At 38.1% G+C, this 16,832-nt stretch overlaps 1 protein-coding gene across 2 annotated transcripts in view; it reads right to left on the reverse strand.

The window, feature by feature from the left end:
• SLC24A4 (solute carrier family 24 member 4) overlaps window positions 1-16,832 on the reverse strand; it is an 89,688-nt gene that overhangs the window by 11,694 nt on the left and 61,162 nt on the right. For both annotated transcript variants that reach the window (XM_082762486.1, XM_082762485.1), the window contains exons 8-12: window positions 16,530-16,555; window positions 16,014-16,067; window positions 14,873-15,015; window positions 9,822-9,991; window positions 7,541-7,685 (exon numbers count right to left, since the gene is read on the reverse strand). In XM_082762486.1, the coding sequence (XP_082618612.1) occupies window positions 7,541-7,685; window positions 9,822-9,991; window positions 14,873-15,015; window positions 16,014-16,067; window positions 16,530-16,555 (538 nt within the window). The remainder of the gene's footprint in view (window positions 1-7,540; window positions 7,686-9,821; window positions 9,992-14,872; window positions 15,016-16,013; window positions 16,068-16,529; window positions 16,556-16,832) is intronic.

Genomic DNA, 16,832 nt, shown 5'->3' on the forward strand with positions numbered 1-16,832 from the left:
TGCTGAAATTTACTCTTATGCTGTGACATGGTAGTTTAGTAAGAATTTAATAAGTTTAGCAGCAACCTCCAAACTACATTTCCTCATGAACTTGATGCCTTCCATTCACTTCACCTGGCTGAAATGAATACATAAACAACATCCAGCATGAAGATTTCATTTTCTTTCGCTCTTTTGAAACTACTTTTGTGCTGCTCTTTGTTTTTGACTGCCCACTCTGAAATAATTATTAAAGTGATTTAGCAATCAATTTGTGAAATTGTGTTAGGCTTTTAGTTAGTGACAAATTGTTTTGTGATTGTTGCTTAGGAAGAAAATTATCCTCCTCATTAAGGCTATTATTCAATACATTGCTGCTCTGTATAAATACACAAACAGTCCCATTACAAGATGTGAGCTCAGTTGTTTTAATGGCACTCCTGTGAGCTGTGGGCCTGAAGGCTCCTCCAGCAGCTCATAGCGCTGAGGAAAGGCATATGTTGTTTGCTGAGCCCCCACCCCGACTATAATGAGAGAATATTTCTGCTTTATTACAGAACACATCATTATAGAAGAGCTTGATTACAATGTTTCTGAAAACATATAATAAAGGGCAGCCCTACCACAAAGAGCCCTTTGGTAAATGTCAGTACATTTTGGGCCCTTCTTTCCAGTGTTGATCACAATAATCGCTTTTGCATATACACAGCGTACTGGTGAAAGAAGTTAACAGCACACCTTGTAGCACTGAGGGGAAAGGAATATTTCCTTAAGGCACTACTGAAATTGCCTTTTGTAGGAAAAATATTATCCTATTTGCAATCTTCACACTGAGTAGAGGTGAACTTTGAGCAAAAGCCTGAAACTACCCTCGTGTTTTCATTCAGATCAGGATTGTACCCTTGAAGGTACAATGACTTCTGTCTCCTGACTCTCCCCATTTATTGGAGTTTTGTTTGCGATGCAGAACTGCCTTGGATCACACCAATGAAATCCCATTTGTCTATAGCTGAACCAGAGGCACACACCTAAAATGGTCCAAATAATAATGAACATTTAGCCCACGGGACCAAGCGAGAGCTAGCCTCAAACAGAACTTCCAAATGCAACTATGCTGCCAGGAGCAGATCCAAGTTACTTTAAAACATTTAAATCACTTAAATTTGACAGCTTTTTCACTTAGCCTTCCCTTTAAAAGGGCAGCAATCAAGCACAGACCTTCACTCCACATATTAGCTACTTCAGAACATGTCTACACCTTTCAATGTGAAAAGGGAGTCTTCTGTACACAATTTATTAGATGAATGCTCTAAAAAATGGTACCATTTCCCTGAAAAGCATGAGTCTAACAGGCATATAGGATTTTTCCTAACTTTATTGTTATGAAATTCTATACATTCCTAATTTAAAGTAAGCTGGAAACAGGAAAGGTTTTCTCTAATTTAATCTATCTGCAAAATGAGGAAGGTTTCCTGGAGTTTGCTGCTGATTTCTGTTTTTCTGATTTTTTTTTTTAATTGTTGTTGATTTTGTTTGTTTGTTTGTTGTTTTGGCTTTTGACAACAGTAAAATTACAATAAAAACAAGGCACTTCCAGCTGGCCTAGGATGTTTATTGCTGTAGAATTTTTCAGTGCTCTACTTCCTAATTTAAAAATTACTTTTTTTTTTAATGTTTATCTTTTTACATTTCTCTACTATTTTTCATTAGCAAAAAATGAAGACTTTTTTTTTTTCCCAATGAAAAGTGATTTTTAAATCACCCATCCCCTGGGTCCTAATTAGGCTTTATATTTACAAAGATTAAATTTACATCCACGTATCATTAGCAATATTAATTCAAATCTTGACCTGAAAATGTGCAGCTGCAATATACACACCTCCACATTGGGAGCTTTGTAATAAATCAGAAAGCAAGCACATTTCTGCTAGAAAGTGCTGTGGCTCATCAGCATTGAGAGTGACTAGAAAAAATTAGTATATGTAAATTAGCCAACCTGAAAGCTTAATTCATTCCTGAGCATGTGCTGTATCCAAAACACGATAGAGGAATATATCTTTTTGTCTGAGTATGGGACTTAACATAGGAGCAACCAAAAGAGATATAATAAACTGGATCCACTGTGAATTTTCCATCATAATTATTTTCCACTGAAAAATGCCTTTGTAGGGAAATCAAAAATTTCTAAGAAAATGTTTTTTAATTCACTGTCAGGCAAATTGACACAGAAGCTGCCCCTCCGCCTTCTTGGAAAATCCTTATTGATTTCAGCTCTGCAAGTTTCCCTAGGCAGCGTGGAAGTGAGACTCTCTGTATTAACATGCTGGAGCCAGCCTGCACAGTGGATAGAAAGGTGTCCAAGAAAGCCCGACCTTTGTCAGCCCTCCAAGTGGACAGCTGACATATTAAAACAAACAGTCTTATGTCAATTCTTTCTTCTGCAACAGAGCTTTGGAAACTTTTTTTTTTTTTTTTTTTTTCTTTTTTTTTTTTTTTTTTCCTGTGAAAAATACCGAGGTTTTACTTCTCCTCCAAAACAGACTATTTTCCAAAATACTAACACTCTTCTCGGAAGTTTCATTTTCCAGAATACAAGTTCCAAATTCCAGACCATGAGATCTGCCCAAAACAACCCAGATTTCTATTCTGAGCCTGTGCCTTTACCACACTTTGCATACCCAGATTTATGCCAATAATTTTCTCTTCAAAACACATTTTTGGTACACTGGGAACTGGTCCTGAAAAAAAGAATTTGCACCATCTGCAGAAACAAGCTTTACTCTCAGAGTTCCTATAGCTTTACACAGGACAATACAGAACAGCAATGAAAAGTAATTGAGCAGTGTGCTCACTATACTTTGTTTGACTTCAGATTTTGGCAGGATTTATTTTCATGTTTTAACCTTGCTGCCTACTTTATCAATATTTTTAAGGGAGAAATAAGATTTATAGACTTTCTCAAGTTATTTTTCACTCTTTCAGAGTGAAGTGATGAGCAAACGTAATAGAGTTACTAAATTAAATCTGTGCCTCTTTTTCTGCTAATTTCTCCTGCATATCCTCCTCATACATAGAACACATTAGTTGCTCCCCTGGAACACACTTTCCAGTTTAGTTTTCTACAAAAGAAGTTTGGTTCGTGAGCTCCAAGAATATGATGCAAATCAAATTGCAGTACATGCAAAAAACTGCGAGATCTGCCCCAGAAACACACTTGTGAAATAAATTCTGTGGTAGATGTACCACTACACAGCCAGTGGGCAAGAGGAAGCTTTTGCAAAAAAAAGTGTTTCAGAATATAGCAGTGAAGTCCTGCTCTCAAATATCTTCTTGGAAAAACTTCTCTCTTATGCAAGAAACTATGGGAACTAGTTCCTTCCTAAGTCAGTCATGTTTCTGAATTTAGGCAAAAGCACATAACACAGGAGAGAAAAACAGTCTGGGAAACAACTACAAAGAAGAATAAAAAATTCAGTAAATCTTACTTCAAATACGTTAGGAGCTGGAAGTGTGCTGGACCCACTGGTGAACAAAGGAGCACTGAGGGAAGACAGGGATGTTGCAGAGAATTCTCTGCATCAGTGTTTGCAGTGATATAAACTAGAGAAATTTCCACCTGGAACTGCTTTCTGGCTCTAGCTTAGCCTCAAAGACATAATTTCATGGGGGATATCATACAGGTCCACAGCATCCCAAGTGTCAGTGAGTTGCACAGAATTTATTTTGTTCACTGTCTTTTCCAATAAAAGAAGACATCCAATGAAGCAAGTAGGAGCCAGGTTCAATGCTAGTAAAAGGAGGCTGTAAACTCCTTGCCAAAGGATGTTGTGGGTGTTAATGTTTGCAAAGAGAACTAGGCAAATTAACGAAGAAGAAATACACTAGGGATTTTTTAATGCTCAAAAATCACACCCAGTCCAGGAAATTCCTTGAGCTGAAAATAGCTGAAGGGCAGAATGTGTTTCAGGGTAATATCACAAACTTGTCCTGTCCCATTCTTTCCAAGACTTCTTCATAAAGTCATGGTTGCATTTGGAATATTGGGGTAGATGAACATTTGGTTGGACCATTTTCTACATTTTTAGTAGATGCTGTTAATTTTTGCTTCTCTCCTACATGTTGTCTGTGTATTTTGGGCCCATATCAAAATGTGCAGGATTGCTAATCTCCTTTATTGCTATCTTATTTTAGCTCCAGGAATTAATATTCCTATTTTAGCTAACACCATCATGTCTTACATAAAGCATCCATGGTCCAATCCTATAAGAGAAGGAATTCTTCATTTCTGTGAAACCAGCAGGAGCTGACAACACCGAGTATTTTAAAGGATCTTGAACATGTGACAATGAATGGGATTTAAGCATCCATTAAGAGCTGCACAGAAATGTTTTTCTGAGTCTGGGCTCTAAAACACTACTGAGCTATGCAAGGGCTTTTATACATCATTTTGTTGTCAACATATGTTTGCTCTGTTTCATCCTGCTTTATTCTTATCCTTTTTTCGTTTTTTTCCCCTGGAGTTTAAGACCTGTTTCCAAACAACTGTAGAGTAATAGAACAGTAGAGCATCAAATCAACCTTTGTCTTGGAAGATAATTACTCATGGCCTTACAGTTAGGTCAAGAAAGGAATTCCTCTTTTAAAGAGAACATTTCTTCCCACATAGAAACCAAAGGCAAAGGCTGGTTTGCATGATAACATATGTAGTTTCCATAAAAACTATGTATTTCCTCCTGTTCCAAGACAGGCCTGAGCCACACCCTGGGGGTGAATATCTCTGGATGTTTGACATATGGAATCTAGGCAAGAGACTAGTTAGGTCTGTTTTCATGTGCTATTCTTTTTCTCTATTTCTGTATGCTAAAGTCCTACTTTTATTACTAAGCAACACCACAGGGTGTAAAGGAGAATAATAAGCAAATCTTACAGATAGCAAATGATAACAGGGCATTACTTCAAGATGATGCAATGCTTTAAATTTCATCTATGTGTATTTCTGTTTCAGAAAACAAAACAAAATAAAAACAAAACAAACATTAAAAAAAACAACACTTGTTCTTTCAAAAGCATATAGAACATACAATTTGAAGAAAGAAAGTCAAAATCCAAACTAAGCTAAAAAAGGTGACTAAAGAAGTGAACAAAAAAAAGGGGGGTTGGGCCAATTCATAGCCACTTCTCTTGCAGTTCTTAAAAAAAGTGAATTTTCTACTTATCACACTGCAAGCAGTTGATGCAGAAAGTCCTTTCAGTGCTTATTCTTCATAGAGCTATTTATGTATTGAAAGAATACATGAAGTTCTGATCTTTAGAAAATATATGTGCCTTATTCCTGGCCTGAAAATATATCAAAAGAAAAATAGAGGGGATTCTGGGAAAATTTTCTCTAAAGCCAGTTTCAAATGTCAGGATTTTTTTAGGCTACTCATTGTGCCACAGTACTTAAGCAACAAAGAATAATGCTGTTTCTTTACATTTTCCACAAGGTTATTACAAATGTACTTTTGAAAGGAAAATTAGAAGATTTCTCTATCAGAATACAATCATAGAATATCCTGAGTTGGAAGGGACCCACAAGGATCATCAAGTCCAACTCCTGGCTCCACATAGGAATACCTAAAAATTAAACTACATTTCTCAGAGCGTTGTCCAAATGCTTCTTGAACTTCAGCCGGCCTGTTACTGGGGAGTCTGAGTGCCCAACCACTTTCTTGATGCAGAACCTTTTCCTAATCCCCAGCCTGACCCTCCCCTGTCCCAGCTCCATGCCGTTCCCTCGGGTCCTGTCGCTGTCCCCAGAGAGCAGAGCTCAGCGCCTGCCCTTCTGCTCCCCTTGTGAGGGAGCTGCAGGCCGCCATGAGGCCTCCCCTCAGCCTGCTCTGCTCGGGGCTGAACAAACCCAGGGACCTCAGCTGCTTCTCATAAGTCTTGCCCTTCAGACCTTTCACCATCTCAGTTGCCCTCCTTTGGACATACTCTCATAGTTTTATGTCCTTCTTATACAATAGTGCCCCAAAGGACCTCAGCCTCTCCTCTTACGTCTTGCCCTCCAGACCTTTCACCCTGCCCTCCTTTGCACAAGCTCTGATAGTTTTATGTCTTTATATTGTGGCAACCAAAACTGCACACAGTTCTCCATAATTTTACCAGGCACTGAAATACAGCATAACAATTGAGGAATGATGATCCAACCAATAGAAAATTATCTCCAGAAAACAGTGGAGTAACAAAACCTGAAAATAATGATGAATATTTTAAATAATCACTTTATCACTTTTACACAAACTGTTTGAGTTCATGCTGAACTTTCGTTCCATTCCAGTGTGAACTGTATCAACAATGGTTCCACTTTGGCCTGTTACATCTCAATTATCGTGAAAGACTCTCTAAAAAATACAGGAAAACTCCATTAAAAAAGGTCAATGACAGAACTCATAACTCCCTTCTTAGTTCAAAGCATTTGGTCTATTAAACATCTGATTTATTAAGATATGGAACCACTTATTTCGCCATAGAATATTAATAGTTTTTTCACGCTGTTATTATCAGAAACGCATCTAATGGGCCTTTCTTATGAATCAGTTTGTTTCCACTCTTCATCCCCGATGAAAGCCTGTAACTGCTGTCTGTAAGAAGCTCCTGTAAGAGCACATAGTCCAGTAACACATTAAAACATGGTTTTATCCAATCTCTGCATAGCATGCTTCAATGTTCTCTCACAAACATCTCTTCCAAAATGATGGTAAGTCAAGCAAATAGAACCTCTAAGAAATTAGAATCATGTAAGATGTAGAAAATTCTTCCTTCTTCTCTGCATCAGATAATAATTTATGCCAAGTAATATTGGGGTTAAACAGTAAGTGTGTAAGGGAATACTAGTGACTACATACCTGTGATAGGTTATCTAATCTCTGCTGTCTAATCTCCAAAACAGCTGAGGGAGAGTCAACCTGTAATGTACAATGTGGTCTCCAACACAGTGAAACTGGTTATATATAGCCCTTCACACCAGAGAGTTTCCAAAAAATTTCAGAAGGTATTATTAGATAATGCTGATCTAAGAATTTTAATCAACTTAAAAAAACAGTAAACACTATTTCTCCCCTTAAATCTTTCTTTCTCTTTGTCCAAACCTCCCGTACATTCAAGTTATAATGTCAGGTTATTATACATTTATATACCTAGTTGCTTCTGTTCCAGTAATCTCCAGTAGACCAGTATTAACCGTTCAATTCAAAATTACTAGCAGTGCAATGCCTGTCAGGTCGGCGTGACAAGTTTTTGAATATACACCTGCCTTACATGTGTTCTTTTTACCTCTGGCAAACCAGCACTTCTACCACATGATGCATGATGGTTGGGAAACACTTTCCTGAGATCTCCTTTTAATCATGTAGCTTATGGTCCTGTTTTACTGTCATCAAATCCAGCCTCCAGACAGACAAACCAAACCCTTTCCTCCTCTTCTGCCTGCATATGTTGTCTACTCCCATAACCCAGTGTTTGGCCTTTTAATTCTCTTCTGTTTCTTTGCTCTAAACATCTGGAAAATAAAACTCACCTGGCAATGAAAATGGAGACAGATTGTCCTGTTCACTTTCCTCCTCTTGGTTCACCACAGGGATGTTCCCATTTTCAATATTTTCATGTCTCCCATTCTGAAGTGGTTTGCCTGAGCCATTGGCAGATTGGATTAACCGCTGACGCTGCACAGTGTAAAAGACAAAACTGCCGTAAGTTTTATTCTTGACTTTCTTAACCCTGGGTTATGCTTTCTGTCCAGCCCCAGTCATGTGAGTCGTGATGCTTCTCTTGTGTTGCCTTCCTCTTTCAGCAACAAACAAAACCATCTGTGGCCTTTCTGTCTTTATGTCAGTGTTAACCATGCAACTCAAAATTAGCGGCATGAGCATTTCAAACCATGATTGACAAAGCTGCGGTATCTGTTCTTACACACTATGTTTTAATGAACATGCTTATTCTGAAGCACTTCTCACTCAGCAATTCCCACTCATACCAGTGACAGCACCATAATCTAGTGGTAACAAGATATTTCTGCACTACTAAAGATGGCTTATGAATGACTCATTGTCTGAGATCTCTCCTAGTCAGGTCAAAGTCTTCTGCCTCCTTCCCATCCCCATTCCTTGAGGTAAATGTAAAGCTCCTACTGTACTAGTTCAGAAAGAAAGATTAATTGTTGTTGTCCTAGTCCAAGTATATAAGCTCTCACAAAGCTTGTATATTGCCCATACAGACATGTTTAGAACTGTTACATTCACAATATGTAGTACAATTGCAATGATAGGTTTTAAATGTTGTTATATATACCAGTTACTACACTGGAGAATGTGAGATGTAACAGTAACTTCACACTGTTGCAGAAAATAAAAAGAATTTAGTTTGTTAGGTGAGATAATGCAGGATTGATAAGTGCCGTTATTTTAATGACAATTTTTTGCAACTTCTATGAAGTCCTCTCAATTGTCTTGAAAAATAAAGCAACCACACAACATCCAAAAAAAAATATATATAAATAAATAATAAAAAAAAATCTGAAACCAGTATTAACACGCAGTAATTAAAAATAGAGAAAACTGTATCTGAATACTTTGAAACACCTTGGTAGTGAGAATACATAAGAATATAGATCCAAAATATCCTGGTATAGAGAACACCTTTTGCAGATATTGAACAGCAAGCAAGTATCAGCTCTCTAGGCACATAGCCATTAAGAAATATATTTTTTTTTCTGACCAATGAATTACTTTAAAAAGATAATTTTAACAGAGACAGCTGCTGTTGTGTGCCCTATCTGACCTTCCCCTGCTGTTGACTGTACACCAACAAGCTGACTACCTAAAAATATTTCACTGTTTTACTCTTAAATTGAGCTTTTGTTACAAATATACTAGAGTGCTGCATTCCTTTGGTGGGGTGTTCATAATGCTGGGGAGACACATGAACTGTGTTATGATGTTCAGATTCTAGGAATTTGCTAAAGCTTGTATTTCCTAAATTACTGAAATTAATTTATTTGCCAGAGTAAAAACCTCCCATATTTGATGTTGTAGGCAGCAAAGGATAAAATCGTGCCTTCAAAGAAGCCAGGGTTGGCAGGACTAAAAATTTCATCCAAAGTATTTCATGCAAGCTGCGAACAGTGTCACTTGGCCAATCCTGTCAGTTCAGCTGCAAGGTATGAAACTAGCAATACATAGTGGTGACAGTATATTAATTAAGAGTTAACTGAAACCTTTCAAAGCAAATTCCCCTCATGAAAAGATTTTGGTCCATTTTAATTTTGAGCTGACAACTACGAAGACTACAAAGGCAGGCAAATATCTGATGTGATCACATCCTGATGTGATGGGACATCACAGAATCACAGAATCACAGAATTTCTAGGTTGGAAGAGACCTCAAGGTCATCGAGTCCAACCTCCAACCTAACGCTAACAGCCCTCCACTAAACCATATCCCTAAGCTCTACATAGTGCTAAGCAGTTCTTACCACTTGTTGGTTAGCATGTCCATTACCTTTTCTTAGCTTGACCACTTTCATAATGGCCAAAAACAACTCTTCTGCTGCAGATAAATTCTGAATGTGCACACATACACACACACATTGAAACAAATATCTTCTGGCAGGGAGAGAAGGGAGTCCCTCTCAGTGACTTCCCTCCTATTAAGACAAGCAGTACCACCAGTTGGGAACCCATCTTCACATCTGCTGTGACGTGGCTACTGGCCCATCTCTAGAAACAGTGCAGAATCTGAATTCCAGAATGAGCATGACCCACTCTGCTTCATAGTCATTTACTGTTTTCATAATGAACCTACCTCATTAATGATGAGTCGGCTTGCCATCCGCATTCTGGTGCGTGGTCCAAACTTATTTGTAATCATAATCCGTAACCCAGCTTCAGGGAACCGGTATTTGGGGGGACTGGAGCAGATGATCTCATCCACCATCACAACACTGTTTTTGCCATACTGCTGCATCCCCTTCACTAATGATCACAATGGACAGAGTTAGCTGTAGTAAGATCCATGCTTCCTGTCACCCAGATTCATTGTTTTCAGGCCCAGGCAGAGGGTAACACTAATCTGAATGCCTGAATGCAAATCCAATGACTTTCCTGCAATATTTCTGCAGCCTGGTAAACCTGTTCATTGGAGGAGCACCTCATTTAGACCACATGCTGAAAGGGGGTTTCATTCGACTAAGGCAGCCACCAACCCACTCTCAGATTGGTGGGAATAGCTTTTACCCAGCTACTCCTTTTGTAGTACCAGTTTTCTGTGCTTAAGTCCCACTACAGCTTTGTAAGCCTTCTCCAGAAGCACATGCACTGTGAAAACATAGACTGCACTCCCGAAATCTATAAAGCTATCCTACTGGATTAGGGTGATTAATAGCTACTGATGCACATTCAGGAGTCCCTAATGTTGTACTCGCTCCTTTTGGAAAGGAATTCACATAATATTATCAGTATCTTTAACATGACGAGACTTGAAATGATGATAAACAGCAATTGTCCAGAACAAAAATAATGTCTTAAATACGTCTTTGTTAATATAAACGATTGTACCGAGATTAAGAGCTTTGTTCTATGATGTAAGAACACAAACAGAGAGACAAAATTATATTGGGAATCAACACAAGTACTGGCAAGGACTTTGAAAGCTTAACAACAAACCAATATTCTCACAAATGCTACAGACTACATGTAGCACGTAGAGCAAGGCTCAGCAGACAGGAGACATACCCATGTGGTGTTAGAAAGCAGGGCAGAAGATATGTATATGACTGCAATAAATATTTTTTACAAGTAACAATATGTTAAGAAAAAAAAATTCTTTGCTGACTTTTTTTACTGCTTTGCTTAGCTTAGCTTCACCCTCCCACTCCCCTTTTATATTGTTACTTACATTAAGAAGAGGAAGAGAATTTAGGAGGTAGAAGTGAAAGATAATTATTAGTGCATGATTCCAGCCAGGAAGCAAAGGAAATCTAAGGAAACATTCAACTCAAACAAAGAAATTAAAATGGACCTATTCTAAACACACAGATCTACATTGTTATTGTTCACATTGTTACAGTGATGAAATATTTTTGTTTTTCAGGAAGAAGACTGGATCCATGCAGGCATGTAAATCACATCATGCAATAAAGGTTTTGCTGTCTCAAAGCATCTTCTGACATATTTGAAGTTAAAAAAAAGTATCCTTCCATCATTATTCAACAAGAAAAACCCAGCAAGCCTCTAAATAATCTAAATGAAGATGTAAATGGCTACATCTTTTACTCTCTTGCATTTGACTGTCTTGCTTTGTTTCACTAAAAGGAGTTTTCAATGAGTACGCTGGTGTCACCTGAGGAATCATAAAGAGATCTTTGGTTCCACAAGGAAATGTGTCCTCCAAGAAGGCACTGTGTAGTCTCGCCTTGCAGCTAAATCTCTGACGGAGAACAGAACTAGTAGTCATTTTGCATTTGGTAATGCAAACATAAAGGAGCAATTATCCACCCCCTTCTGACATTTAAAACAAATTAACCTTGCTGAGTACTGCAACTGATCATACAAATGAGAAGCCCAGCCATTCCAATGACTTTACAGCTAGTGCATAGCAGCTTTTCCTGTGAAGGACTATATATAGCCAGGCAAGCTACCTGGAAACCAGGCCTGACAAAGATGACCGAAGCACAGTAGCTTAGCATTTGCTGTATGTAGTTAGACAAAGAAAAAGCAATGTCTGACAGCAATCCTGGTAAGGAGAAAAGGTCAGACATGTTTTAAACAGTATCATCAGATTAATTGCTCTCAAGTGAGTTTCTTCAGTCAAGTCTGCACAGTGTTTCTTTATCTTAAAGCATTGTGAAAAAAGCATGAAAGCATTGCAGTTACTCTGGAACTGCTTCTTAAAGCAATAAGGAGACAGTAACAAAACATACTCAGCTTTGATAAAACCTCAGCAATGATGTAAAATATATCACTGTATATATATATATATATATATATATATATATGACTAACTGCAGCTGTTTTGAGTTTCTGCAGCAAATTGCTCATATATTTTCTTAACAGCTCTTCAGTCTCACTCCATATGCCCATAAATATACATATCTTGGCCCCATACAAAACAAACGGGCTCCATCTAAAAATTGCAAAAACCCCACATCTTTACAAATGTGTGACAGTGAAAAGCCTTTTCACTTCTCCTTTGTGATATACCTTAGACAAATATCTTCTGAGAACAGCTTTTCCTTTTAATAGAGTATCTAAACTTCCACCTCACCACAGAGGGTCATCACCAACAGCCCTGTCAAAGTCAACAGAAAGCTTCTTGCTGACTTTAGCTGACTCCTGATCAGGTATCCACATCACACTGTTCAGAAACTCACATTTTTCCAAGTTTCTCTTTTTAGGCAGACATCAAACCATGCCACCTGGTGGAAATTTGGGTCAATATAGTAAAACCCAAGCCACATGTTTGCATTTTATAATGAATTATTATTCAAAAAGTACTAAAACTTTGCTTTAACCCATGTGTGTAGAACTGGTCCTTGAAAATGGTGAAAAGCTCTCCCTTTTCTCTGCAAAACTCCAGTAGTGGGAGCTTTTATAATGTACTACTGGAAGCTATGGAAAGTAATAAAACTTACAAGCATAGAAGAGAGCTATATAGTATATACTGTGAACTCCCCTTTTATGTGCACATCGAGCAACAGAAAAAAATCTTTGGTAGAACAAATGTTCCTCTCCCAAAGAAGCTGTTTTCTGAGGGGAAGTAATCAGATTTCACCACAGTGGAAAATCATTATGGTTAGACCTACACCTTGGTGAAGCCAAGGGAGGTTTTTCAGTGGATCCTGAAACTTGCTAACCACTGGTTGGACAGAAGGCAGAGGACAGCTCTAGTTGTTCTCTCCCAGTTACTAGCACTGCTGCTGTTTCTGAAAGCTGCTGCTGAAGAAAATGCAGCTCAGCTTGTGAAGCCAGCCAGGTGTCAACTAACAGCGGGTCACTGATGTAGCACACATCACATGGCAGATTTTCATCCAACAGGAGAGAGAGAACAGGGAGCCATGTGATGGTTTTCCAGAACAGCTTCTTGACACATAATGCGCCCATCTACAGAGCAGCTAGGCTAACACTGCCGTCTTCCTCTCTGACAACCTACTCCAACCCCATAATCTCCTTAGCCTCTTGTTCATGTCCTCCACTCTTTACCTGTGATAATATCTACACTCTCACACTGCAAACAATGGTCCCTCCAATGCAGCGTATATTTGTGTAATGGGTACTGGAGAAGGCAAAAGGAATCAGATTGAACTGCAGTCTCAGTGCATCTTGTAAGAAAATTAAAGAAGAAATTTGGTGTGAACAGCAACTAATAGAAAAATCATTCTCATGAGCCCAGGCTTTCATTAGCTTTCTTGCTGTTTATCCTAGAAGTTCTACATGTTCTTCACAAGCAGTAAATAACCTTCACATTTCCTAGAAAGGAAATAGGTGGACAGGCAAGCGGTCTGTGTTATCATACCTTTACCACAGAGTGGCTGTAGGGAATGAATCTTAAAAGTGTATGACTTAAGTCAACTTTAAAGACATCAGAACCCAACAAACACCTCAAAAGTAAAAATCATTAATATCTGTATTCTGTTGCTGGATCACCTTTTTCCTGTGTCCCCACTGGAATACATCAGTAACAAATTCCCTAGCACATATCTTCTAAACCTTGTATGACCATATCTCCATATCCAACTCCATTACGTCACAGTCAATGTGCACAAAAATTCATTGTAAAATGAGATCAAAATATTTCGAAGACATCTTAACTTAATTATGCTTTGAGAAGTATTTTTAAATCAATATTAAACTATTGTCTAAACACCATAACTGAGACCAGAGTATTTGTGCTGTCATTGTATAAATCTTTGATACTACCTGCCTTGAAACACTAAACCCCATCTAAACACTAAAAGCAGGAAAGAGCAGGATTCTCTGCATATGCTATAAATTCCTGTTTGCCACTACTTTTTATTAAATGAAGACCTTTCCAAATGTTGTCTACATTTCTGCTGAGTTCAGTCTCCTAGAATGTGAGATGTTTGCAAAGAATACAGCAAGGAGACCTCACTCATTAAAAGTAGCTCAACAGCTCACTGAATTATATGGTTTGAGCTTTTAATGTAGCAATGATTTTGCTCTACAGAGAAAAGAGGGAAAGGAATAGAGAAGGGGTAAAGACAATGATAAAAACAAAGTTACAAAAACAAAAAAAAAACAACCCAGGTATGTTTCCTTACCTTCAGTACCCAAAGATAGGTATTATCTTCTTCCCCTTTATGATAAAGACACAGAATGCAAAGAACCTGCATTTCTCAATTTTACATATGTGCTTGGCAATGTATGCAGAACTATTTGGTCATGTCAAAACCAGTCTCCTGAAGATCTGAACTCAACATGTAATCCCTCTTGCCCACTGATCTGTGCATGTCTTTCCATCAAGACCCAAGCCTCAGCTCTTAGTCCAAAACTAGTTTTGTTTGTTTGTTTTTTTCAGAGAAAATAACCTTCTTCCTGGCAATATATAAATAAATAAATATTTCTTTCATAGTGTTGTATGCTCATCACTGAACAGGAGAGAAAAAGGAAACAAAACTGGCCATGTGCAAAGCAGCTTGTGTTCAGAATCTCCAATCCTCACAAAATAACATTTTGATTTTTTTTTTCAACTGGTGATCTGACTGAATTTTCAAGTTAATCCAATAAATATTTGTATGTAAGATTGAGTCATAACACTGTTTTAATCAGCATTAAAGAGAAATAAAAAGGATATCCTGTGAACTATTCTTTTTCCAAGTCCTGTCTGCTCAGCCTTACCTTTGCATAGTAATGGAATGGATGGGTCATCACAACTAGAGGCATAATATTTATTACCATCTTCCAGCTCATTGTTGACCGTGTCACCATTTCCAACATTCTTGCTTTTGAGCGTGAAGAAATTTTGCATCCTCACATTGTACCTGAAAGTGGAAAACGGTCTGAAAAGGCTGTATTGTTTCATTTCCTCATCAAACTTTGAGTGTCTGAGAACAACTTATGCAGGCAAGCAGCAAAGCGTAGATGCGTGTTCTCTGACAACTAATATGAAGCTAAGAGAAAGGACTATCCAATTCATTGGCAGGATAATAGCAAAGCAAGAGCTGTGCCTCTCTCATGAGAATGTGAAATGACAAGAGCAGATTCAGTGAAGGCAGAACACTGGAGTTGTGGTTTTCAGAGTCAGGACATTCAGTGTACAATGGGCTCTTTCCTCCTGCACCAGCTCTCAGTTCACCTCACTGTCTCTCTCAGTACAGTGTTCCCCATGGCAGGCACTTGAGTGTTTCTGGGAGTGTTGACCATAACCTAAAGAATTTCAGCACTAGGATGGGGTTGTAGAGTGCTGTCAATGAACTCTGCTAAGACCTGAGGTAGCCACCCAAAAAGGGTGGCTTGTCAGGGCAGGACACCAAGGGAGAAGTCTCAGCAACTTCCAGTTAAAGGTAGACTCACAGATCCTTGCAGTAGCAGTCAGATCTCTGACTCTCCTGTAAGAGGCTGTGACAGTACACAAGAAGGATGTCATACACAATCTTGTATGAAATAGTTTGAAGATCAGTGCATGCTTAGCTTTCTATCTGTCTGCCTTTGTTCTCCAAAGGTTACAGCATATGTGTAACTGCTGACATGCTGTGCACTTACAATCCTGTGGACTTTTTCAATAATCTTTGTATAATGACACTTCCTCTCAACTGCTTCTACAAGCTACTTCACCTCAGTGCACTATGAAAAGGATGCATGAAAATATTTGCTGTTGGCTGAGCACATACTTGGAAAAAAACCGATAAAGCATGAAAATGCAGGGAATCATAAACAGAAACATGACTAGTTGCATCGTCAAGGGCCAAGGATAAAAACACACCAAAAGAATGATGGTCAATCAACACTTAAAGGGAACATGGAACAGAAAAGCACTTACTTCATGATAAGTATGTAGAATGAATACATAATGATGAGTATAAGGCTTTCCCACCTCAGAGAGACAAAAAAAAAAAAAAAGGAAAAAAAAAAGTGTTAAAGGCCACTCAAACAGCTGTATCCTTCATAAGTTTTATGTAGGAATGTGCATTAAATATCTAGTACAATTCAGGCATCTTCCACTAGGATCCCACCTCGTACTGTTCTCTAGGACACCTAGTACCTCCCTAAACGTTAACAACTAGGATAAGAACAGAAGAACTTTGGTTATACTCCCTGCACGTGTTGAGTCTTATGTATAGCCTGTTTACTTAGTTAATGTTTCCAAGTTTTAAAATGTTCTTAGTTTCTCCTGATCATCATAAAAGATATAACCAAAGAAAATACTTTGGACTTCCTAGGTGTCAAATCCAGATGTGCTACACGGTGCATGAATGAAATCTAGGTACACTGCAACTCTTAACTGATCAGTCTCATGGTGAATATGGCACTCTAAGGAATGGCTTATACAACTTACCATTCTATTTTCTCATCATATATGAACTAGAAGAAGAAAAAAACAGGAAACATAAATGTACGTCTCTGATCTATCTTGAAAAGCATTTAAATTTATTTAATAAATATCAGTCATGTCTACACAGAAGCTACTGGAGTTTTCCCCCTCGGACCCTTTCTAACCAAAACTTTCACAGCTCCAAAGCACCAAACTTGTATCTTTTCAGTGATTGTTACAAATATTATTTACTAAAAGTGTGAGTGTGAGAAAGACATGCATTCTGTGCACTTGCAAATGATAGTGAAATCATGTATTTTGAAGAAA

The sequence above is a fragment of the Aythya marila genome, assembly GCF_965140915.1.
Source record: "Aythya marila genome assembly, chromosome: 5".
NCBI lineage: Eukaryota > Metazoa > Chordata > Aves > Anseriformes > Anatidae > Aythya > Aythya marila.